Source organism: Arvicola amphibius, chromosome 5 (assembly GCF_903992535.2).
Source record: "Arvicola amphibius chromosome 5, mArvAmp1.2, whole genome shotgun sequence".
NCBI classification, from domain to species: domain Eukaryota; kingdom Metazoa; phylum Chordata; class Mammalia; order Rodentia; family Cricetidae; genus Arvicola; species Arvicola amphibius.
Window position 1 is genome coordinate 30,448,777 of NC_052051.1, and position 26,731 is coordinate 30,475,507.

Sequence of the window (26,731 nt, forward strand, 5' to 3'; positions counted from 1 at the left end):
AGACTAAAATTTCTCCAAAGGAGACATCAACATGACCCACAAGCACAGGAAATAATGTTGAATACAGTCAGTCACAGAGAAATGTAAATCAAAACTACAAGGAACACCTTCATATTCACTAAGATGGCTGTTAAGGTAATTTCCTTAAAAGGGAAAATAATTTTGACAAGAATAGAAGAATCCGTGAGCTTTCCTGGTGAGAATGGAAAGTGGAAGAGCTGCTGTGGGAAGGAAACAGCCCTCAAAGTATGTTAGCACAGAGTTCACAGAGCAGTGCCTCCGCTGAGAGCTAGCTCTTTAAAGAGCTGGCCTCAGAGATTCCACACATCTTTTTTTTTTTTTTAATCTATCAATGTTTGCTGATAGATACAAGTATAAAAAAATCAGGGCATGAACATGGCTTGATAAATTAAGTAGACTTAATTTCAGTGCTATAAAAAGAGGAACCAATTCAAATTCTCCCCATTTATTTCACACCTACAAAAACCACTTCAAGGGCATTAAAGATCTCTCAAAACTGATCTATGTTTCTTTTAAAAAGGTTTGTGTACTTGCCCAGGCTCAAGAATATTCAAATCTAGCACATAAAGCCCATCTCTAGAGGTAATACAGGCAGTATACTATAACAGTTAATTTTTCTGTAACAACCAAATGGATAATCAAATATTGCAACAACTCAAGTATTACTGAGGAAGTGCATCTCTACAGTATTCGGTGCTGCTGTTCAGTTTTCTAATTTAAAATAGCCTATGTTAACTGGCAGCAAGGAAGGTCCTTGCAATAGACTGCCTCTGCTTGAGAACTTAGAATGCAGTTATTGCATGCTGCTAATATTTTATCGAGACGTTGAGAATACTCCTAAAGAATTTGATGGTAGACTATGATTAAGACACCACACTACAAAAGCCTTATGCAGAAGGACACCTTACTGATGTGCTTCTGCTGGGAATACTGTGAGAAATGTTCAGTGGGGTGGATTTTTCACAGTGGTTAGGCCAAATAGTCACATCATAGCAGCAGTATGTTTGCACAGTTTAAGGCTTTAGCTGGTTCTTTAGGCATCTTCGTTCTCTGATTCTTCTTCTTCAGCAATTTCTAGCCAGGTTAGCCACTGATTTACCTGAAACAAATCCTTGCCTTTCCTGGAAACTCTTGAGTTATATCTTCCTTTCAAGACATAAAAGCTTTCTCCTCAATAATTTCCATTCATAGAAATGAGCAAAAAATTGAAGTGACATGCCTTTTGGGAAGCTGCTGTTTTTAACAGTGCACCTGCAGAGCACACAGGGCGCTGACCGGTTACATGATCATGAAGGAATTTCTGCATCACTGACTTGAAAGGGAGCAACAGTCATTTTTCCTACTATAACTGTTCTTCCGAAGGAGAGAGGAAGAATCTGTTTCATTGCTAGGTGATTCCACACATCCTTATAGCACCACTGTTGACAAGTACCAAGGGAGAAACAACTCACATGCCCACCAAATAATAAAATAATAAGCATGGCAGGTGTGGGGCTCATACTTGAAATTCTAGCCTTCAGGAGGCTGAGGTAGGAGGATTACTGGAACCTTAGTTACATGTGATCCAGTCTCGAAAATAAAAGAGAAAATGAAGGCTATCAACACAGTAGAATATTATTTAGTTAATTTTTAAACAGCCATGCCAGACATGTTAGCCTATGCTATGCTTATAATCCCAACAATTCTGAGATAGAGGCCGAGGAGTATCAAGAGTTTAAGGCCATCTTCAACCCCATAGTAAATTTGAGGTCAGCCTGAGCAACATGGACATCGTCTCAAATGAAAAATAAAACAGGATAAACCTTGAAAACGTGTTGAGTAGCAGAAGCCAGATATATTCTGAAATGTCCAGAGCTGACAAATCCACATAGACAGACGGCAGATTAGTGGTTGCCAGGTACTTGGATAGAGGGGAAGCAGGGAGTGGCTGCTAATGGACATTGGGTTTCATTTGGGAGGGATGAAATGTTCTCAAGTTAGATAGTGGTTATGTTTGCTCAATTCTGGGACTATACTAAAAGCTATTTTGTACACATAGGTTGGATTTTATTACATATGAAGTATTTAATAAAGTTGTTACAAATAGCAAAAAGAACTAACAGTTGAGACAGGACCTGTGACTTTCAAACTCTGGTGTAAAGTAAAATTATATACAGTGTTTCACACCTGCCCAACTTGCTTTGGAAGGCCAGCAGAGCATTCCTTGTCAGATGAGGGATTAGTTGTAAAGCAAGTATAAACAGACTTTGTGATGTTTCCTTTGGACTTGCAGGCTGCCTTGTGACCCCTGCCCACTCATTACTGTGTGACTGGCAAAAGTTCTCTGCCTTCAGAAGAGTTTTTCACACACCCCACTTCCCTTCTGCTGTGCCTGCCACTGCCCTGGAAACTCTGTGTCACAGCAGTTCTCAGGGCACAGGGCTTAAGGACTGTTGAGTCTTAGCTACTGAGCCCAATTATTCCATTCTGTCCTGTTTCTCTAGGCTTTAGTAACATAGAAGTCACATTTTGAAAATCTGCTGCTTTTCTCCAAATAAAATACATCCCACATGACCATTTATACAGAGAACATGCGGCATATACCACCCATCATTTGGCTCAGATCTAGAGAGTGATTTATGGTTTCATACTGGTGCCATGTTTTGCTATATACCTTGGTGGGGCATAATGCTGGGGTGGGGGAGTGCATAATGACCAAAGTTTTATTTTTGTCACCAGAGTTCAGATAGCAGCTTATGGTCTCTAAAAGTATGTGTACTCAGAGCTGAAGGAGCAGAGAGCACTAGCAGAGAAGAGAGAGCCAGGTCTAGAATTTGAAGGTTCCTGATCTATTAGGATAGCTAAAGCCAACAACAATAGTTGATATTTGCAAATGTGTCCTGAAGGTACTAACGAGTTGTAGGTGTGGCTGTTGTTAATTTAAATTATATCCACATTTAATGTGAAAAGTATTTCAGTATCATTTCCAAGTGTGGAATGAGTTGTGTCTTTTTAATTAACCAGGTTTCTGGGATACACAAATCCTAACAGTTCCCATGTTACCAAATAAAAGGTTCCTGTGACCTATACTAGAAAAAAAGATAGGTGCCCCTAAAAGTAGCAATGAAATCATTGTACTGTGTAGCATTTCTTAAAGGGAAAGTCGGGTGAAGAGTTAGGTGATTTTTGCACACACAGATCTTATTTCCTGATGACTGCTTAGGCTCACAGAGGGCCTAAGTGACTTTAGGTGGGAGAACCGGATCTGTTTGCTCTGGAGACGCGAGCACAAGTCCTCCAAGGAGAGGCAGGGAGACAGATGGCTGGCTATTGTGTTACAGGCATCATCTGCTAGGTCATGAGCAAATATTAAGTGAAAAATATACATGTGATTGGTGTGAAAGCACAGCCGCAGCATCGCCAGTGCAGGAGGGATGGGAACTTGTGCATGTTTGTGTTTCAAAGAATGCCGTGCTGAGATGTTAGCTATACAGGGTTAATTCATTTTAAACTGTGGTAAAGTGAACATTTGTCCCCATCTTTGACACTACTGTGCAATATTTTGAATTGAAATGGCCAGTAATGGCCCCTTTTTTATTTTCCACAACAACACAAGCACCAAATTATAGCTGCGCAATTATGTAAACAATGGAAATGCTTCCAGAAGGAACCCTTCCTTTTAAATTTTCATTTTGTGTAATTGTTGGAAGGTTTAGAGCTGTAATAAACAAAATTATTTTACACATTTATCATTCTAAAGGTCAATTATAAGAGAACTAAAGAAGCAGCCCTGTGCAGAATGAGTAAGCCAATTTGTGCTGCCGTCACCATATGTTTTCCTTATCACGTATAGTTTTTCCAGTTACTGTGTACATAGCGTTCAATTAAAGCGATTCATTTGAGGGGCTGAATGTAGTTTGTGTTTATAGAACTGCGCTTTGGAGGAGAGGAAACAACACGCCTCTATTTGAATTACCTGATTTTTTGCAAGATCGGTGATAAGAGACAGATGTTCTCACCAGTTGCTTTCTCATAAGCCTGAACCCTGTGATAAGCTGCAAAGCCACAATTATCATCTTACAGTCTTGCTTTCGAAAGCACTGAGCGTGGAGCTTGCACATGGACCTTTCACTAAAACAGAAAATGCCAGTGTGTGTCCCGCTTACCGTGTGGCAACAGCTCACAGGGTGGTTTCTTTCCAGCAGACACAGTTTGTCTGCTCTGCCCTCATCAGTGTAAAGAATAAACCTGAGTCCTGTTCCAGACTCCATTTGCCACTCAGCCTGTTGTCGAGTTTAATTTCTCGTTTAGTCTGTTTAGAATGTACAGAAGAAACGGATTCTTACTACCAGACTCGCTTGTTTGAGGCAGGTTATAGAATTCCTCAAAAGAAAAAGCTTAAAGAACGTGAACATCTTGTTCCCAATTTTGCTTGGTTTTTTTTTTTTTTTTCCCAAGTTATATACATGATCTCTAATTTCTTGTTAAGGAACTTATTTTAGAGAACTGATTGCTGGAGTTTTTTAATTTCTGGGGTAACATGATCAGGAGAGACTTGTCTGTGTTATCTCTGAAATGTTTTGAGATACCCTTCCTCTACAGGTCATAAACATTAATTCAATAAATTATACCAACCAAACCTATGAAGTAAGTTCTGTGAGATAAAAATGCTTTCTTATTGAAAACACTGCGAGCAATCCTGTTTACTTCTGCGTGGCCTTTGCCTGCCTCCACAAAGCACCTCTTCACATCTCCGCCCCACTGCCCACTGGGAGAGAAACGTGCTGTTCCTGGGTGGCCCAGAGTCTGTGACTCACTCAGGCCTGATGGCCCCACTTCTAGGGTTCTTCGTGGGGAGAGTCTGAACACAGGAAAATTTCCCAGCAGCAGTTATAGTGGAGGTAGCTTCAAGAGAAGGGGTCACACAGCAAGAAAAGCAGCCCCTTTCCCCAGGACAGTCTATCCTTATGACATTCTCAGGCTAGGTGGGGTGGCTCGGCCACTGAAGTGGGCCCTGTAGCATTGCAAACCAGTGTTTTTAAAGAACTGTGCCTGTCTCAAACTAAGAGCTTCTGGCATCTAGTGATGTTTGTAGCAAGAAATTCAGCATCATTTGCTTGTTAATATTATATTGGCTTTAAGGAGTGTATTCTGTTTCTGACAAAGGGTAATCGTTTTCCAGTATAATTTTAAGTTTCAGAAAGGTGAGTCACTTTGAAAACACCTGCTAGGCAAACCATGCTTTAGAAGGCGAGTACTAAAAAGGGCATGAGGGCTGCCCCTTGAGTGATGGGTATATAGTAACTGCCATTATTTTATTACATTGTTCATGTAATAAAAGCCCTGTCGGCTGAGAATAAAATATCAGAATGTGGAGAGTTTTGTTTTGTATTTCCCAAGATTGATCTTACTACCTCGAGGTGGAGGAGTGGAGTGAAAGAATGGTTTTTCTATGAGTTAGAAATGAATGGAGCTCATCGTGGATGGCCCTCGGTGGGGAACATGGATGGCAGATGCTCTCCTGAGTACCATGTGGCTATTCCTAATTTTAAAGTGTTATCTCAAAGATAGACCCTTTGGACTGCTCCATTTCAGTGTTGATAAGCAAAGTAAGCCAGCATGTGGCGGTAATTTGGCTGACTGGTCATATGCCCCCCTCTTTAACCCCCACACTAACCCTGCCCCAGTGTTGTCTTTGGTAACTACAGCAGAGGCACACTTTCCCTACAGGCTCTGACTTACGTGGGTGGCAAGTAGGGTAGGCTTGCCATCTGTTATTGTCCCTCTCTTTCCCATCTCTTTGCCCATAGAAGCAGGTTCAGTTGAAGTCACTGGCCCAGGTCCAGGGACTGGATGAGCCCTGTGACTTTATCTCAGCTACACGTGTTTCTGCCATCTCTAGCACCAGTGACAACTTTGTAGTTTCTTCTGAATGTAGTTTTTTCCCCCAGGTCTTTATGCATATGTAATAACGAAGCAAGTTTTACAAATCCTTTAGCTTGCTAAAAGGATTCAGTTCCCAATTCCCAAAAACCTATTCCAGAAAACCATCTTTAAACCAAAATTCTAAATTCCAGTGGTGAAAATGGCTTTTAGTTTAGTGTGTGCTAAAGATTTAAAAAGCCCATAGGCTTCAGGGTTTTAGCTTCTCATCTCAACAGATGGAATTAACGCAAACATAACAAAGCTAACATCGTGGCTGTTTGCATTATTAATCTTCAGATGCATGGCATTCTGCTACCTTGCTAGCCAGGTTTGCACGAATCCTTTCATTGCAGCATATGTCAACAGAAATGTGCTTCCATCTGGTGTTGGATAGCTTGATGCCTGATATTCTGAGACAAGGCCCCAGCACAATGCATACCTCTGTGAGTAATTACAGGTGTGTGGTGAGGAGCCCAGGGCATTAATCAGAGGCTTAATTATGAAAAAGGTAGATCTTTTGTTCCAGTCCTGGAGCCTAAGTCTACCACACACTTTCTAACCCAGAGCATCCATCTGCTCAGCCCAGAGAATGTTTGTCTTGGCTGATAGGAGCCCTAAAATGTATCGCAGGACGTGACTAAAGCAGGCTTAAATATTAACTGGGAAAAAACCTTGGTTCTAGTTCTTCTTCCATTCCTTCCTTTTATATCTGTTTCTATCTATTATCTATCTATCTGTCTATCTGTCTGTCTATCTATCTATCTATCTATCTATCATCTACTTACCTACCTACCTAATCTTTTATTTGTAAATCATATTCACTTTTGTATAAGAAAAATCCACTGAAATGCCAAACTTTTAAGTTTTAAGCTAAATTGCTTATCATATGCAAACACTAGTATATTATGTATTCTAAGGTCATTTGAAGCACAGAAATTGTATTTATAAAAATTAAATTAATCTACTATAAGAAAAATGTCTTGGGAAAATATTTGGTGAGCACATGCAAGTTGTGTTTAAGAAGACAAGTTATGAAGTGAGATAAATCTGTTGAAGGGCCTAACATAACTTTGGAAATTAGCATGTTGCTATGCTTTGCTCTGATTTATTAGTTAAGACAGGACTATTTTGAAGGGTTTATTCAGATAGCCACACTGACAGCTAAGGGTCTTATGTTTTGTTATTTACTTATATATTGTCAGTAACTATTGGTTGCCTGATGGCAAGTCACATAACTAAAGCACTTCAATATGATGAGTTTGATTTAGGTGCCAACCTAGAATCTGTGTATAAGAAGATTGTAGTTTTCATTCTAATCCCACTGATACATGCACACACTCACACAGATGGCTTTAGAGGGGGCCTGGCCATGATGGTGTGAACACTGCCCTGTGGTGGATCTGATCCGGCACAGGCAGGAGTGAGGGACTGGGGGTTGGGGGCCCGCCAGCCCTCCACAGGAGTCCATTATAGGCACAGGATGGAGAGCTGGCGGGTAGATGCTCCTGATGCCGAACTCTGGCAAATGGCTGCTGTTGGCTTTGTGTTTGTACCTCCTGCGCACATCAGATCTGTGGCAACTCTCTGACCTCAGTGCCTCGTGCACTGCCCACACGCCCATTTCTTAGTGCCTAAAACTTCCATTCCTTTGCCTATAGGATTCTCTAATAGTGTGCTTTAGCCTCTGGGGATTGAAGCTAAAGACAGAGCCCAGTTTTTATTTTATTGGTGTTTGTGGGTTTTATTTATATGTCCATCTTAGCGGTCCCATAGCTTGTTCCAAGGAGCTCATAGTCAGGTGGGATACAGGACAGAAGTTTAGCGAGCCTCAGTGCCACAGGATGGGTTTTGAATAAGTCATCTTACAGTTTGTTGTCTCCATTTTCCTTAACAAGATATGTGTACAGGAACCATTGAAGTTATGCACCCTGCACTCTTTCACTTAGAAACCTATCACCTTTCTCTGCTCTCTTATAGTGGTCATGCATGTACACAAAGAAACCACTTTGGAATTTTGTTCTTAAAATTACAGTTGTATTTCCTTATTTTCCTTTTCAGGATGTCTTAAACACTATCATAAGAAACTGTTCACCCCGCTTTTTCTCCCTGGGTTTGCCTGGTTTCTCAATGCTGGTCGGGGACTTTATCACTGCTGCTGCCAGGGTCCTCAGTACAGACATGTTGGCGGTGAGTATGACAATGTTCAGCATCCCAGCTCCTGGGAGACTTCACAATTGCTAACAAGGCTCAGATTTCTCCACTCTAACAGGTGTTGACTCATTAGTGCAATGTGAAACTGGGCTCTCAGAGTAGATACCCTGGCAGCTGATCTGTGAAATCGTAGGATAAGATGACATACTGGTACTGGAAAGGCGTTTCATCAAAAGGCCAAAGTGTGAGAAATCATATCCCCACTAATGTCAGCACAGTTACACGAAAGCAGGGCCTGTCTTACAGACCCTCATTAGTATTCACCAGTACATGTCATTATAGACATAAATGCAGTAAAGAGAGAATTTGACGTGTATGGTCAAAGTAATGTGTAGTTGTTTTGTTAAATTTAGTTTGGTTACTGTGAGTTTCATGGAAAGAAACAGAAGTGCCCTTCCACTTAGGATTAGAGTGTCTTTCCCACTTGTGCTGTATGTACAAACTATTAATCTAGTCAGTCACCACCCCTTGAATTCTGTAAAGATGATGTATTTTGTATTTGCCAGGGGTTTACCCGAAGTCAGTATGAGTATTTGGGATGCTAAATTTTGTCTGATATATGGTTCATCTTTCACTTCCATTGAGGGGTGATTAGGACTTGTAAAATTGATAATTTGTGATCATATTTTTATGCTCTAATGTCTTGTTATAAGGGTAAATTAGGAACTAAAGAGAAAGGAAGAGTAAAGAACAAAAAAGAATAATGAGAAAAGGAAAAAAGGAGGAAGAAAAAATGTAGAATTTCTTTAAAGATGTGACAACTTTTCTCACTTTGTTATTTCTTGATTGGAAGAAATCATTTCCAAAGAAACTTCTTGTTAAGGGTTAACCCTCCAAGTTGGCACTGAAAAAAAATTACACGACACAGACAGGAGAATCGTACTTTGTTAGAATTTTATTACCTGCTAGTTATTCTGTAGAACATGCTACAGCCCTTTATACGATAGCACCACACATGGTGAGTTTGCTGTCTACATGGATATTATGCCTAGGTGAGCTACTTAAAGTAACCTTCCAAACATACATTGGTCAATGGGCATATAAAAAAATATTCAGCACCTTTATGTTGAATCAGAAGTGCAAAATAAAACCACAAGACAAAAAATTCCATTGTTAAGAGCTGTCATCACAAAGGAAAATAAGTGTTGTTGAAGGTATGGAGCAACGGGAATCCTTGTATACTCTTGGAGGGAATGTAAATGGTACAGCCATTGTTGAAATTTGAATGACCTTAAAAGATTAATGTAAGTGGAGTTTTTTGTTGGGACTACCAACTCCCAAACAACAGAGACTCCTTATTAATTAAGAAAGCTCAGCCAATAGCTTAGGCATGTTTTTGCTAGCTCTTATAACTTAACTCATTTCTGTTCATCTGTGTGCTGCAACGAGGCACGTTTACATCATCTATGTACTTTCCATGATGCTTCTTACACATCTGGCTCTCAATCCTCAGACTCCACTTCTTCTTCCCAGCATTCTCTCTGCCCTGAAAATCCTGCCTAGCTACTGGGCACTTAGCTTTTTTTATTATACCAGTCATAGTGACATACATTCAAATACTGTAAAGGAATATTTCACAGATTAATAAAACCATTAAGTGACTTGATAATTCTACTGAGATATATGGCCAAAGGAGGTAGAATCTGCATATGGAAAGGCGTGCTGCTTCTCATGCTCACTGCAGCATTATTTCCAGTTAGCAAGTAAGAGTAACATCTTACAGCGTGTCCATGTGTGGTGAACAAATGTGACACAGTAGAATATTCTTCATTCTTAAAAACAGAGACATCTTGTCTCTTTGACAACATGAGAGGTTCCAGAGGCCACTTTGCCCGGGAAATAAGCCAGACATGGTCCTGCATCATCTCTGTGACATGTGAACTCTCAAAAGTCAAATGAACAGAAACAAGGAGTAGCCTGGTGTTTGCTAAGGGCTGGGGAGTAAATAGGGCGATGTGGGTCAGTGTAGAAAGTTTCAGTAAATTTTTTTGAAACCTCCTGTACAAAATGATGATCATAGTTAAAAATATTGTAAACTTAAAGTTTATCAAGAGATTGTTCCTCCATGAAAAAGGACAGCTATCTGAGATGATAGATGGGTTAATTAAGCTTAATTGTAGCTTTCATTTTATGTGTGTGCTTTCAACTATATACACAGACATACATATGTTATACCTCTTAAATCAGTGGTTCTCAACCTTCCTAACCATAAAATTATTCCGTTGCTACTTCATAACTATAATTTTGCTACTGCTATGAATCGTAATGTAAATATCTAATATGCAGACCCCCGAAAGGGTCACTACCCACAGGTTGAGAACCACTGTCTTAAATATAATTTTATCTGTCATACCTCAGAGATGAAGCTTTCTCAAATGGTGTTTTAAACAGAGAGACTATGAATGTAACGGTTGTATAAAAGAGAGAATGACTCTTCGACTTGCTTTCCTGTATAAACGTGAGGCTTAAAGCCGTTTACCTGGTGAGAGGTACTTGGAGGGAATACGCTTGCTCAACCAGAATTTTTAGGTATCACAGTTAATCAGGAATGTGAGGTTATTCCTGCTTGCCCAGGCAACGAGAGAGAGAGAGAGAGAGAGAGAGAGAGAGAGAGAGAGAGAGAGAGAGAGAGAGAGAGAGAGAGAGAGAGAGAGAGAAAGAGAGACAGACAGAGAGAAAGAGAGACAGACAGAGAGAAGTACGTGCACAGGAACACATCACCAAAGAAATCCCGTGGAAGCTTCCACACAGCAGCGATATTTAACAGCCAAGGCTAGAACCTATTCGAATATCCATTAGCAACAGAACAAAAACCATGATGTGCACATACTATGGAGTACTATATTGCGGTTCACAGCAGGGAGCCCCAGGTCTAGATGGCTCTTTGGCTGAGTATGAATCTGTGAGTGAAGAGGACAAGAACCTTAGCTAACACTCTAAAGTTAGGTGGTAAGGAAATGGGCAGTTCCAGCAAGGGAGACTGTCAGTCTCTTTGGAAAGTGTCCCAGAAGCCCTGTGATAAAAGGGCTCATACTGCAAGGGAGCTATGAGCCATATCAGATGCCTCTGAGGTCAGATGAGATTGAGACTGGAGGTGACCACGGGTGTGGACCATGGAGGTCACTAGCCAAACTACTCACCATGCCTGACTTTAGCAAACTTCAGCAGCTCACCGCAGTCACTCTGAACTTCATGTTTAAAAACTAAACAAAGCATGCCTAGTGCCTTCCTCCCTGATGTCATGGCTGCCTTCCCAGCTGGCAGTACTCTTCCCCCGTCTCTCGGGGTGACTACCTCCAGTTCCCCTCCTTATGGATGCCCTTCATTTTTACTTGAAAAATAATGTTAAGTCGTTCTCTTTTATCCTGCTCTTTCTAGATCACAAACACTGAAATGATTTTAAACTGCCGTGACAGAGCCATTTGCCTTTCTAATTCTAAATGGGTCTGTATATGGGTTTTCATAGCACCTGTTTACATCAAATGTAGAGATGTTTTCCATTCCCTGGAAATTTGCCTTTTCATTTAGACAATCTTCTTGTGCCTAAACATCCACCAGGAAAATAGCCATAAATAGTTTAGCACTTCATATCTAGAAGGAAAAATAAAGATTCCCTCTCAAAACCAGAACAAAGTAAAACATGTTCTTCAAACTCCCAGCGTACGTAAAGGAACTTGGTGCTTCCCTCTTTGTGTGCAGGCACCCCGGGCAGAAGCTCTCACTCTCCTTGGCTCCCTCGTCTGCTTCCCAAATACATACCGGAAGATCCCTCTGCTGCAGCCAGTGCCAGAAGGGAGTGAGGTCGGCACAGGGACTGAAGATGTCAAGGTACATAACCGAATCTTGAGTTTAGCGTCTACGGCTGGAGTTCCGTCACTGTCTTCCATCCTCTGCGCTGATCTCCTTTCCCCTGACAGTTGCTGTGTCTTCTGAAAGCTCGGGCAGTTGTTTTCAGAAGTGAGTTGTGTGAACTGTGAATGGCCATTCACAGCATGCTGCAGTTAGACCTGACAGCTCTGTTCCTCTGGTGGTTTATTTTTTTATTTCTGTTTATTATTCCTAGGGATCATAATTATGTAATGAATCATCATTTGTAATAATTCTGTTAGCTTAGTTATACTGCATTAGTGTAGCAAATGAATTTATAAAAAATAATTTCAATAAGCTAAATATTCAATCCCATTGGTGGCCTGATTAAATGCTACTAATAACCTGAAATTCCAAGTTATTTCTTGGGGAATAAAAGTAAGCATTTTTTTTTTCTGTCCTCAGCTGACATTTGGAGCAAACAGAAAGTCCCAGCACCAGTCAGTCAATCCATAACCCTGATTATAATCTGTAATTCAATGTGCAGTGTGTAATCCAATCAAAATAAAATGGAGATTTTCCTATCTGGAAGTCTCAGATGCTTTGCTTGATTTCCACTGGATCCCTAGAAATGCTGTGCTGCAGGTTGGCTCAGTTACCCAGGGAGGCACTTGCTGAGGTGAGCCAAGTTCTCTCTGAAGGAAGGGCTGCCCGAACTCCCTGGCCTTTCGCTAGCTCCAGGGTGCCTGTGACATGGTCAGCACATGCGGGAAACCAACAATGACATCAAATTTTCATTTACTGAATTTTGTGTTTTTAGCATTACCTCATAAATATTTTACTGAAGAATGCTACCGAGGAACCAAATGAATGTGCAAGGTAAATGATGAACAAGAGGTAAACTATGTTAGAATTGTAAGATGCACATTTATGTATAAGCAGTTCATGTTTTTTAAAAATCCTTTCCATTTCTCTTACACACAGTGAAATGTATAGTAAACATTATGTCAGAAAGATGCTATACTTAGTTACTTACATTGTCATTATTACTAGAGAAAAGAGTTAAAGATTCAGAGTAAGATGGAATATAATTTTACATAAGAACATGCAAAATTAGAAATAAATAATGTTTTCAGAAAGAAGCAGGGCTAATGCAAACAGTTCATAAAGGCTGTATGTTTTGGGCAGAGATTCTGGACTCATTTGTGCCTCAAGAGACATTTGACAATGTGTAGAAACATTTGGGTGTTTCTGCCAAGCATCTAAGACTGGTACCATATGTGACCAAGTAGGAGGATTTCTAGGCCAGCTATGTGGTAAGAAATCCTGCTCCTCTCAAGGTGTAGGCCAAAGCTGGGGATGCTGAGAGAGGCGGATATCCATCTCTCACTCAACTTCAGCCTTGATAGGACCATCTTAGCCTCTGACAGCCTTGTGACAATTAGCACATGTCCTGGCCCTTCGGCACATGGGAAGACAGAGGCCCTAACTTTATTGTCTTGTGAACTGTGGTGATTTATTAACTTTTGTATTTTTCTGAGCTTCACTTATCTTCAGAAGATGGCTTAGTCCAGTTTTTCCTAGTCTGCCATTTTTAGAAGCTATGTGTGCATTACCAGTTTGATAACATTGAACTAAACTTGGGTATAAGATACCCCCATCGCGATTTATAGATTCTGATTCAGGTAATGTTTTGTTCAGGAAGTTACATTATGTCCCATCTTGCTTTCACCATGTTTGGATGTCAGGCAAGGGAGTTACAAAACAAGTAACGTATTCTTTCTTCTCCACACTCAGAATACCGTTTGCAGCAGTAGGATTAGTATCCTGTATCCAAGAATTTGTCCACTTCATCTGTGATGTGAAATATTTTGTGTGTCCTCTGGTTGTAAGGCTAATCTTGTTAGATTTGTCGCTGTTGCTAGTCTTTTCAAGCAGTAAGGTTTTGTCGTTGCTTACCTCTCTATATTTGTTTATATTTTCAGCTTTGGACTCTTTTGTACTCTTCTACTTGTGATGTTCTTCTTTTGTTACTTTTTAAATTTGCGTACTTGGTGTGTTTTTTAAACTTTTTTCTTTCAACGTTTAAGACTATATGCTTATTATTAAGGGCTATCTTTTCCAAAGCTTATAAGTTTTTATATGCAGTATTTTTAAATTCCATTTTTTCTACTTTTCATTTATGATTCCTTCATGAGATCAAGAGGGTTTTTTAAATTAATTTCCAAATATGGTTATTTCTACCTTTTGAAATTTTTTAGACTTAATCTATTTTTTAATTTTCTGTAAATTAATGTTTTACTTAGAACTAGAATTATGAATGGATGTGAGCTATGTGTGGATGCTGGAAACTGAACCTCCTAGTCCTTTGCAAGAGCAAGTGCTCTTAACCGCTGTCCCATCTCCACCCTCGTCTACCTTTTTTTTATCTCAGGTAACTACAGTGTAGTTCAAAATATGTGTGTGATGACTATATTTAAAGTGGTTCATATTTGCCTTAGGACCCCATGTGTAGTCAGTTTTAGCAGATGTTCCATATATTCTTGAGAAGAATGTACATAGGGGCTGGAGAGATGGCTCAGTGGCTAAGAGCTCTTGGTGTTCTTCCAGAGGACTCGGGTTGGAATTTCAGCACCCACATCACAGCTCCCAATCATCTGTAACTCCAGTCCCAGGTGGTCCATGCCTTTTCCTAGCCCCCTTTGGCACCACAAATATACATGCAGCCAAATACTCATAATAATAAAATAAAAATAAAAAACATTATACTTAAAAAAGAGGAAGAAGAGAATGCACATACTGTTCTTTAGTCGTGAGGCATACTGTTCTAGATGTAGGCCTTCCAGTGTTTCACATACTCTGCATTTCTTCTGGAGTTTGTTTTGTTTTTATTGATTTGCTCATTTACTGAAAGGTATGTTAAAAGCTTTCCACTGTTGTACTTAACCTGTTTCCTGGAATTTCTGTCAAAGGCTATGATGTTGTTAGTTGCATAGGCATTTGGAATTGTCCTATCTCTGTAGTGAGTCAAATGTATTTCTGTTTATATGGCCCTCTTTATTTCTATGGATGCTTTGTTTTATTTTAGATACCCACTTTACCTGCTCCTAATTTCACACTATATAATACTTTTTATCTTTTCAAAATGGCTTTTCTTTATTGTCTTTATGATGCCTTTGCAAAAGCTATGTGTATCTAGATTTTATGATTGTATAAATTTGTGTGATCTTTGTCTTTTAATGGAGACTTTATTTTATTACCAGTGATCTTTTGGCTGTGTTTTTCTTCTTATTTAATATTTTATTTTTAATTGGAACTCCTAAGCATTTCTCCTGTTTACTACATTTTTTCCTGCCTCTTCTTCTATGCCTTTTCTCCTCTCATAAGGTTGTTCTAGAGATTTTACTGTGATTTTTAATAGTCTTGAAATTAGTTTGTCTTTACCCACTTCTACACAATGCATGTCCCCCACAACAGAGTCTACTTTCCTCTGGCCAGTGCTCCTTCCCCTGTGCTAATTCCCCTTCTCCGCCTAACTTCTGCGTATTAAAGTGACCAAGTCTTTCCCCATTACTGCCTGCTGTCTCACACATTCTAGTCAGCCTATAACTGCTTGTTGATTATCTCCAGTTTATTTACCTGACTTTTTTTTTTTTTTTTTTTTTTAGACAGGGTTTCTAAATAGCTATGAAACCAGCCCTGGAACTCACTCTGTAGACAAGACTGCTTTTGAACTCACAGATATCCACTTGCTTCTGCCTCCCAAGTACTGGGATTAAAGGCACGTGTCATCACTGCCTGGATTACCTGGCGTTTTTAATGAATTTCTTACATAGCCAGGCTTAGATATTGAACTGCGTACTTGATGCCTCAAGTTAGCTATCTTAACATCCGAATGTAACACAGCCATAACTGAATATTCCAGTGCCTTCTGACAGCCCCTACCCTATTAAGCATGATGCCCCTCAGATTTCATCTCAAGAAATGAAAATATTTACTTAGGTTTTCAGCTCAAAGTCTTGTGGAATATATCTGATTTTTTTTTAAATCTTCTCATACCTCTCAAATAATCTTTGTAATTTGTTTCCCCTAATTTGTTCTATTTATGGAAAGTCACAATTCTTTGAAGAATAGCTTATACTAGCATGGTGTTTAGAAGAAATAACAGTTGAAAATGTATTTTGAAAGTTACTTTAACAACAAATACAGTGTTTGTCTTGCATTTGTAGTATATACTGTACAATTTTTAAGGGAATATTCAGTAAGATTCACGCCTTTTATTCCTCCTCAAAAATTATCTTAACAATAAGATGTTGTTGAGAGTCAACAAAAATGGGTGACATGGATTGTGGCAGTTAACAGAAAATCTGCTACTTGTTTGATGAACTATTTAAGTACTAACTAGCATTGATGATTCTGTTTATCATAAAAAAAAACTGGCCTCCTGGAAGTTCTTTATCTTTTCTCTCTTGGAAGATGTTCCTTTAGTATAATTGTTGCTTCTTTGAATAAATAGATTTATTTTGTCATTTTAAAAATACATTGAATTTCATGAGTGTTTTCCTCCCTTTGCTTCTCTTTTGAAAGATGCATTGCCATTTGCTCCCTTGGGGTCTGGATCTGTGAAGAGCTCACACAGTGTGCCAGCCATCCTCAGGTGAAGGATGCCATCAATGTGATAGGTGTAACTTTGAAGGTATTCTCATTTCTTAATGCTTTTTTGACATCAAGCTTTCTTCCAGGATTTTAATGATTTTAATGAGTTTTAATTTTAATTAGTCCATTCTTGTAGCTCCCTACATTATAGAGAGACAGTGGTTTAAAAGTCCCATTCTGAGTCTCATGGTAAATCTTCTGTGAGGCTGCCAGTGACTGCCTCACTGTTGACAGCTGTTCTTAGGTCATTTATAGTTTATTGTGGACCAAGCCTAGGCCAGTTGGACATCTTAGGGTATAATAAAGTGAGGTTTCAAGCTGTGGCTTCTTTGTCATGACTGAGATAGGAGCCTGCAGCTTCCCCTTAGGAACTTGCATGTTCTCTTGCTACCTGAACATAAGGTGTTTGGAGCATCTTCCTTCTTTGCTTTGTTATTGAGAGATGTGCAGTTTGTTGAGCATCACATAGAACTAGAATATTGGTAATCTCTAGATACGTTTTTGAGTTTCTATGATAGCTCTGTAAGGTGAGCACCACAATCTCTGTTTTATAGCAGAAGAAATCAAGCCCCAGAGAAATCCATTCACAAGTCAAGGCAATACAGGCCTGAGTGACAGAGCCAACATTGAACGTGTGTGGCATAAAAGACATAATTGAACTTCCACTCGTGTAGCCTCCTAAAGTTAGCTTCCTCCTAAAGTAGAGCTTGCATTCTGCCCATCTTGGTTCCTGTGTAGAAATGGTAGACATAATTAGTACTGTCACTAACAAACTTGCAGAACCAATGAGTCTGCCAGGCACTGTACTAAGGGCTTTGTTGGAGTTCTCAGTTGCAAGGGAAGTGTTCCTATTTTACTAGCAAAGGAGGGAACTGATATGCAGGAGATAGAAGGAACTTATTCAGGCTATAGTGGGATTCAGCTGAATCTGAATTGAAACTCTGAACCATCTCTCCAGACCTTCTTCTTCCTCTTCTTGCATATGATAGTAACAATGATTACAGCAGATTCTGGACAGTTGTCATTGGACTAGTGGCAGCCCTGTTTGCCCTCAGGGTATCTTCTTTGGCCCAAAGGATGATCAACCCACAGTGTTCTTAATCTTTGGAATGGTACACTGTGGTCTGGCCCCTGCCTAACTAAACTCATTACCCCTTGCTCCCCACATGTGTCCTCTACTTACCGTCACCTCATCCCCCATCCGTCCTGTGTAACACCTGGGTGTATCTTAGAAGCTGGGCAACTACCTGCTACTGATCCCTTGATGAAGAATGTAAGAATTTGTAGACAGTGATGTCACATGGCAGTTTCCTCTTTGCAGGCTCTTGCCATCATGTTTAATACTGGGAACTCTTTCAGGAGGTGAAGTGACATTGTCACCTGTATTTAACAAAGGAGAGGAATGGGCTGAGATCCTTGGCAGCTCCAACCAGGATGTTCTGGCCTCGTGCCTGGGTTTTTGTATAACTTCAGTGTGGACAGTGTGGACAGTTTTGATTTCCAAACAACAGAGGAAGAAATACTGATTTCTATGGATCTCAATTCATTTTTAAATACCTTATATTCTCAATTCTAAGATGTTTTTACAGTTTTTTTCTTTTCTGAAATAATCTAAATGTACACATTTAAATTAGTTCCCTAACTCTCCTTTACTTGAGAATACTCTTAATTTGATGGTATCTTAGACATATATAACTTTCTATATAGTATAGAACAGAGATGAAAATTGTTATTAGCCTTGGGCTGGAAAGATGGCTAAGAGTACTGTCTGCTCTTCTAGAGGACCCAGGTTCAGTTCCCAGCACCCATAGTTTGCAACTGTCTGAAACCCTGGTTTCCGGGGATTTGCTACCTTATTCTGGCCTCCAAGGGCACCAGACTTACACATGGTGTAGGTATACATGTAGGCAAAACACCACACCCATACATGTTAAATGAATAATTTATTTACTTTAGAGTTATTGATAATATCAGAGGAATAGGATCACAGATGAACATATTATTTTCTTTGAATGTTTATAAATTCTCAAAATGCCTACAATTTTTCTGTAATTCTGAAGGAAAACACAAGGTAACAGGAAAAAAATCTAGTTATACATATTGTGCCTTTACCCTGTCAGAGTGTCCATCATAGTTCCAGATTGTTCCGCTGTCTGTGCATAGGTCTGACCACTCTGGCCCATAAGATAGACACCAGCCCACTCCAGAGCAACTCCAGTTTCTAGAAAGCACAGGCTCTGCTCACCTGCTGTGCTCTTCTTACGCCTTTCGCTCTCCGCCTTTAATTCAGTGTTGCACATTGTCCGTCCTTCACGGTGTTGGGTGAGTGAGTGAGTGATTTCTATTATCTCTACTGTCTTCCACCTCTCTCCCTGTGTATGTATACTGCTACCCCACTGGCAGTCCCTGTCTCAGGATCCTTAGCTGTCTCAAGCCTCTGCCTCCATGGCGCACACATATTGCTACTAACCTAGAAGGAAACCCAATTCTCCATCTGTATCCTTCCAGGCACAGCTCAGCCCTCCATCCTACCACTTTCTCTCTGTTCCATCTCTCCCCATTCTGCCCTAAGACCCTTTGTCTTGTCTCCCACAGATCTTGTCACTTTCCCCTTGTTTGTTTCAGGTTTCTTAAGAGCCTTGTTAGCACGCGTTCATTCTTCTATTTCCCCTTGAACATGACGTGTACAGCCCACTGTTAGCCTGCCAGCAGTGATAGCAGTAGAAGAAAACAGTAAAGTGCATTACAGTCTTCTATAGTACTGTGGAAGAAATGAAACAGGGTGGGATAAAACTGAAGGGCAGGAATGTGTGGACCACTTCATAAAAGGGTGAAATTTTGTGTGAGGATCTGAACAATATAGTTGTTCCAGATACACTAGACTTGGGAACTAGAAATTTGAAGCAAAGCCAGGAGCAAGTACAAATGCCTTAGGACAGAAACACCCAGGGTGCTTGAGGAGTGGGAGGAGGACAGCAGCCGTAGGTCACCTGAAGTTTAGATGAGGGAGGAAGGCTGTGAAGAGCCCTGGATGCTCATGTGATTTAGGTTAAGCAGCACAGGCCATCAGCAAGCCATGTGCATCAGTAATACGGTGTGGATAGCAGTGTAGCTTCTAGGTTCTGGCCAAAGCTGAAAGCACAGGGGGTCCTCATCCCATTCATGTATACTCAGCATGATGACAAAGGCTTTGCACTTTTTACCTCTTTGACATCCACCTCACAAAAGGAAGGAAGGAAGGGAGGGAGGGAGGGAGGGAGGGAGGGAGGGAGGGAGGGAGGGTGAGTTCAGGAGACTTGGGACATCAGGCAGTGTCTTAGTTACTTTTTCATTTTTATAAAGAGACACCATGCTGAAGCACCTTATAGAAGAACGAGTTTGTTGGGGCTGTAGATGCAGAGGGCTAGGGTCCATGACCATTATGGCAGGGAGCATTATGGCAGGCACGCACGGCACTGAAACAGTTGCTGGGAGCTCACATCTTGACACAGCAGCCATGTGGTAGAGCGAGATATACCTGGGAATGGCATGGGGTTTTGAAACCTCAACCACAGTGTCTTACTTTTCCAACAAGGGCACTTCCTGTTCCTTCCCCAACAGCTGCAACCACTGAGGACCAAGTATCTAAACATATGATGCTATGGAGACCGTTCTCATTTAGACTGCCACATTCCACTCTCTGACTCCCATACATGTGTGGTAAATCATAATGCAAACTGCATTCAGTCCAACTTCAAAAGCCCCCCATAGTCTTTCACAGTTTAAAAGGCCAGAGTTCAAAGTCTCTTCTGAGACTCAAGGCAATCTCTTAACTGTAACCCTTATAAATTATAAAAGCAAATGTAATATTTCCAACATAAATAGCACTATATATATATATATATATATATATATATATATATATATATATATATATAATTCCAAATGGGGGGAATCAGGGCATAGTGAGGAAATAATGGAATACTGAAACCCGGCTGAGCAAACTTCAAATCCTGTAGCTCTGTCTGATATCAAGGTCTTAGACGGCTCTACCTTTCCAGTTTTGTTGACTGAAGGATGGATTAGCCTGTGAGGGTCATTTTCATTCAGGCCACCACAGACAGCTTTGGGAGACACACCCAGAGTCACTTAACATACCCTCGCCCATGGGTTATAGCCTTTAAGTCTGCTTTTACACATTTCTTAGTATGTTATATGTATATTATTTTATTTCCTCAGGTAGGAAGTCACTTGAATGATTCCTGTTTCTCTGTGTGTGAATTGAAGATAGCTTCTTTCTTACAGAACTGTCAGTGGCAATTTGTCAATGACAAAATGAGTTACATTTGTGCAGAAGGTTCAGCACACAAAGGACACTCAACCGTATACTCTATTTTAATTTCTTCATGTTGTCAATAGTATGATTTCTATTAGCTGAATACAGAAATTTAAAGTTTGTCTTTTATTTCCTAGGCAAACAATGATCACTTTTTTCTACAGATATATAAGTCATGTAGGTGATTCCAAACAGTCAGCAATGCAGCATGATGGAGTGGTCATGTGCAAAATGATGTTAATTGGACGTAGTTTTCATCAGTTGCACATGCACTATGCATATAGAGCTGGGAAGAGCAAACAGCCCTGTTCTTCCTCCAGAACATACACCCGCTGAGCTGCCCTGTTTACTTGGTTTTCTTTTTTTTTTCTTTTTTCTTTTTTTTATAGTTTCCTAACAAGATCGTGGCTCAGGTAGCCTGTGATGTTCTTCAGCTTCTGGTTTCCTACTGGGAAAAGCTTCAGATGTTTGAAACTGCTCTACCGCGAAAAATGGCCGAAGTAAGTCCTTTATCTATAAAGCTAAAGCATCCGCATTTCCTTTTTAATAATGTATTTGATATCTAATTAACTGTATATATTCCAATAATTGTTAGAGAAGCAACTATTAAACTGCCATGTGAGCCCCGTTTTTAGGCAGTGTTGGCTGGCTCTTCTCAGCTGCAATTTTAATCACTGTGCAAAGAAGCCTGCAGTGTTCCAGGGCCGAGGCTGATGCTTGGAGAGTTTGAAAGGCAGACACAACCACAACAAAGAGACCTTTTGTAGGTTGGGCTTTATTCATTGAAAGTAATTTGGATGGTGCCAACAAGGAGTAGGCAGCTGGTTTAATGCCTTCCTTGCAGGGCGGGGGCCTGGCTGTTGTGTAAAGCAGGAGTTGTTCCCAGACTAAAGCCCTGGGCCACGCTTGCTGCTGTGGCATGGTTACTCGGCTGTAATGAGATCAGTGTAGTATTAACCTCTGAGGGGAGGTGGCCAGGAGAGGAGGCAGGAAGAACAGGAAGTTCTCAACCACAGCTTCTTGAAGGTTGGCTACAGCCAAGAGGTCTTTGCTAAGAGCCTAGCAGGGCCTAACCCACAGGTGCCTGTGATAAGGCACACGTGTGCCTGGCAGTTTTTATAACTGTAGTTATTCAATCAAGCCCTGTTTTTTACCCTTCCAGTGGAGACTCTGAGGAAATTTGATTTGTCCCCCTGACGGTTGGCAGGGAGAAGGATAGGTGATGCAGATTCGTTTTCTCCCAGCCCTAGACAGACTTCTTTAGTGGAGATCACTTTGTTCTCAGAATCACATCAAGTCACAAGTGGTTTTTGACCTGAAGTGACCTGGAATGAAATAGACCTTTCACCCTGCTGCAGAATATAAAGTTGGGTTTAGTGTCACCATGTAATTATCCAAACAGGATACCTGTGAGAGTGAATGGCATACTGTGATGTGGAGACGTATGCTATAGCAAATGGGAACCTTTTCATAATTATATTTGAAAACCTTTTTTTCACTTCACTGGAAATGTGGGACTAATAGTAGATACTGTGTAACTATAGAGCAAACTAATCCTTGTTTTGAGTCTCCCACCAAAGAAGTAGAAATCATTACATGGTCATTATTTTCAAATCTCCTACAACTGGCTTTCAGCTTTCTATTGTTATCCAGTGAGCAGGTACTATGATGTGTTTAGTTGCAAGGTACAATGTAAAGATTTGTCACTTGTATTAATTTAATAAAATGCTGATTGACCAGTAGCTAGGCAGAAAGTGTAGGCAGGGCAGCCAGACTAAGAGAATTCTGGGAAGAGGAAAGGCAGATAGTCATTCACCACCAGATGCAGAGGAAGCAAGATGAGAATGCCTTACTGAGAAAAGGTACCCAACCACATGGCTAAACATAGACAAGAATTATGGGTTAATTTAATTGTCAGAGCTAGTTAATAGTAAGCCTGAGCTAATAGGTCAAACAGTTTATAATTAATGTAAGCCTCTGTGTATTTCTTTGGGACTGAATGACTGCAGGACCTGGCAGGACAGAAACTTCCATCTACAGCAAGGTCATCTTGGGATTCTTAACATATGGCTTCCAGACTATCATGGTCTGCTTAATTGGGTTTTATCTTTTATACAGATCCTCGTGGCCACAATTGCGTTTCTTTTACCAAGTGCTGAGTACTCCTCAGTGGAAACAGATAAAAAGGTAAGTGACATGTTGGATAGCTTTCTCCACAGTTATTTTTAATTGTAAGATAGAATGATAACTAATATTACAAATGATGGTGTCATTTACTTTATTATATGTTGGCTTTTACATTTTTTCCTATGAAAGCCATTTTTGTTTACTTACTTACCCTGCATTTGTGTGTCCATTGAATATTGAGCAGGGACAATTTTGTTTATTTTTACATGCCATAAAGTGAGAATCTGGATATGTCTCTCCTTTTAGTTTATTGTGTCCTTGCTCCTCTGCCTCTTGGACTGGTGCATGGCACTGCCTGTGAATGCCCTTCTCCACCCTGTGTCCACAGCGGTCCTGGAGGAGCTGCACCCACCCCGGGCTCCCCTACTGGATTATATATACAGGGTGAGTCTCCTCTAAGCCCTGGGCACATACAGTGAATCTACAGATTAAAAATTACCAAAACGGTATCATTTATGTATTTGTACCTTCTGAAAAGGACCCGTGGAAGGCTAAGTATTTGAAAAGAAGTGAATAATTAATGAATAAACAGAATAGATACAGTTGTAGAAAGCCAGTAGTTGCCGAGGTGGAGGTGCATACATTTCACATGACTGTCATCTTTAAACAACTGCTGTTTGATCAGAATGCTCCCAATCTTCATGGCACATGATTTCTGCCTACTTAATTTCAAAATGGATTGTTTATATTAAAGGAGGGTCTGCAGCATCTTAAGATCTGTTTATCAGAGTAAGGAAAAAAACATAATGTTTCTAGTAATCTCTTTGCCTTAAAGAAACCTCAAGAGGCAGGTGTGGTGGTGCATGCTTGTAATCCCAGCAGTTGGGAGCATGGGGGCAAAAGGATTGATTTGAGTTCAAGGCAGCCTAAGCTACATAATGAAACCCTGTCTCAAAATCAGAACCAAAACAAAACTGAAAGAACACAAAAGGGAAAAAAAATCCTTAGGATAGGAGTTAAGAAATCTCACTTTGTGAGAAGTGAGAGACTTTAAAATCTGTATTCAATTTTCTTTTATTTAATTATGCTTTCAAAATTGTATTAAATTACCCCTTATAATTTGTGGGTTCAAGTGTTGTACTGATTTAAACTCAGGTTGTGGTCACCTTGCCCTCTACCATGTGGGCCTTCCCACAGCTGTCTTTCATCTCTTGGGCTGATTCCTTCCACCTATGTTGCCTTTGGAGGATGATAGACTGAGGTGTGTGCAATCATACAGGAACAGGACCTTTTCACTTGGGTTTACCATTTGCCCTGAGATTGTAGGTATTGTTACTGACTTGCTTGTAGCAAAAAAAAATATTTGAGAATGGGGAAAAAAACCCATATTTTGACATGTTCCTAAGTGGGAGTCCTATCTCTCAAGCACTGTGGGGGCTGGATAGTTTGTCAGGGGTCAGGAGGTGGTGGCATACTGAGTGCCATTCCTGTCTGTCCTCAGGTTCTGCACTGTTGTGTCTGTGGCTCAAGCACATACACACAGCAAAGTCACTACACTCTGACCTTGGCTGACTTGTCATCCACGGATTATGACCCCTTCCTGCCTCTGGCAAACGTGAGGAACTCCGAGCCAGTCCAGTACCATTCATCAGCTGACCTGGGGAACCTGCTCACTGTGGAAGATGGTGCGTATTTCTACAAATATACAATCTTATGGGTGTAAGAGATAAGATTGTAGTCTGGTCTGTGCTTGTGTTTTGGGTTTTTTTTTTTAAATCTGCTTGTTGAATTCCCAGCTTATAGGGTCTCTGATGGCAAACATTCCCAGTTTCTTTTTTTTCCTGTTATTTTTCCTCCTGACTTTTTTATCCATCCTTATTTTAATGGTTTTGTATTACTGAAAACTCTTGTCTCATACCTATGGAATGCAAAAAAACCAGGCTCGTTTTTCTATCCCCAAGAAGTTTTACATCTGGTGGGGGAGATAGTATGAGACTGGGCTTAGTATCCTTAGGACTTCCCATAGGGAAGAATTAAGCTAGACAGAGCAGGGCGGACAAGCTTTGAAGGCGCTCATAGAGTATTCCAGAGCAGAAGTCCCTCATGAAGAAAGCTGGGAGCTTTCTTACCCCACTTGGGGTGTGTTTCTGTGGCAGACAAGTCTGTGCTCAGATTGATCAATGTTAATAACTACTTAAAATAGAAGGAAGTGGGGCGTCAGGAGGTGAGAGGTAAAGCTTTGTATTTCCTCTAGGAATTTAGGGGCAAGAAGATACTTGGGATCCTTTCCTTTTTAATAGTTAGTGGAATCCCTGAGCTGACTTTGTCACTAGTTGAATCCCGATGATCTTTAGTTCTCAGTGAACAAAAAGGAAGTGAACTTAGCTGAAATGTGGCAGGAGGAGAGGTCAGTGGTTCACAGATGCTCCTTTTCCTGACTTCAGTACTAGACCCATTTGGGGTTTTATTCAAAGTGTCATCATGCCATAGTTTGTTTGATACAACTTGAAGACATTCTCCCATTGTAGAATTCAAATATTCACAAAATACAAACCAAAAGCACAGCCTCTGTGAGCAAAAGCAAAGGGAAGTTGGTTTTCCAACTGATATTTTCTGCATGGCTCTTTGTCATCTTGTACCTTTATCTTTAGTTTTATGCCTGTCCTGCTGTCATGACAATGGCGTGTTTCACATTATGAACTGTGAACTCCCAGCTGGTTTCATGTGGGTCTTTGGGGCAGTAACATTTCATAGCTGGAGCATTAAATTTCTTTGTAGTGTAGAACTCTTATATATATTTCTCTTAGGTTGTGTGAAAAAAATTTAAGTTTAGGAAGAGACATAAATGACCACTTGTGTGACACTTTATTTTCCATTATTCAGTATAGATTTCATGTACATAGAAAAAATTGATAAGAAATCAAAAAAAAATCAAGGTGATCTTGTTCTCACTCATTGCTCAGAATTTCCCAAATTTTAGAGAATTGCTTCTTTCTAGGGTTTTTATATAGAATAAAACAATATGTTATATGTAAACTGGTTGGGTAATGTCTAACACTAAAGGTATTATATATTTATATGTATATAGTTGTATATTTATTATAAAGTTATATATTTACATTGATTTATGTGCTAATATTTGATTGTTTACATTGTGATTTTAAAAGCCTAATACTCTTTGCTCAAATTATAAACTTTTAAACCTAAATTTAAATATTTAGACCTTTACCAATAAAATTTAAAATTTTTCATTTTCACTTGTTATCAAATTGATGCATCCCGTTTGATGAATTTGGCACATTGAAATTTCCTCAACTACCCTCAGCCTGAAGCACTCATTTCCCTTTCTAGTTACAGCCTTAGCGTGTCTGCCTTTCCACTCCACCTCCTTCTGTAAAGCCCTGCTGCTCAGGCTGTGCTCAGAGTCCTCACAGACTGTTGAAGTTTTATAAATCAGTTGCTCATGGATACTAAATCATCAAATACAAATTTAGTTAAGTTCTTATAAGTGCCTCCATGATTTATGAATATGACAAATTCTCTTAAATATTTTAAGTGCCCTAATAACAAAACATAAATTGTCACAATGATTATTAAACAAATTTCTTCCAATCTTTAAACATGGCCCTGAGGTTTATTAATGTCTTCTTAGGTCTTCCTTCACCCAGCAGAGGGGTGCCGCAGTAACCT

The 26,731-nt window shown here is 40.1% G+C and overlaps 1 protein-coding gene across 3 annotated transcripts in view; it reads left to right on the forward strand.

Annotated features, from left to right (window-relative positions):
• Positions 1-26,731, forward strand: part of Ralgapa2 (Ral GTPase activating protein catalytic subunit alpha 2) — a 264,147-nt gene that overhangs the window by 136,425 nt on the left and 100,991 nt on the right. For all 3 annotated transcript variants that reach the window (XM_038329480.2, XM_038329479.1, XM_038329481.2), the window contains 8 exons: positions 7,984-8,112; positions 11,836-11,964; positions 12,764-12,822; positions 16,531-16,639; positions 21,304-21,414; positions 23,033-23,101; positions 23,348-23,485; positions 24,543-24,726. In XM_038329480.2, coding sequence (XP_038185408.1) covers positions 7,984-8,112; positions 11,836-11,964; positions 12,764-12,822; positions 16,531-16,639; positions 21,304-21,414; positions 23,033-23,101; positions 23,348-23,485; positions 24,543-24,726 — 928 coding nt within the window. The remainder of the gene's footprint in view (positions 1-7,983; positions 8,113-11,835; positions 11,965-12,763; positions 12,823-16,530; positions 16,640-21,303; positions 21,415-23,032; positions 23,102-23,347; positions 23,486-24,542; positions 24,727-26,731) is intronic.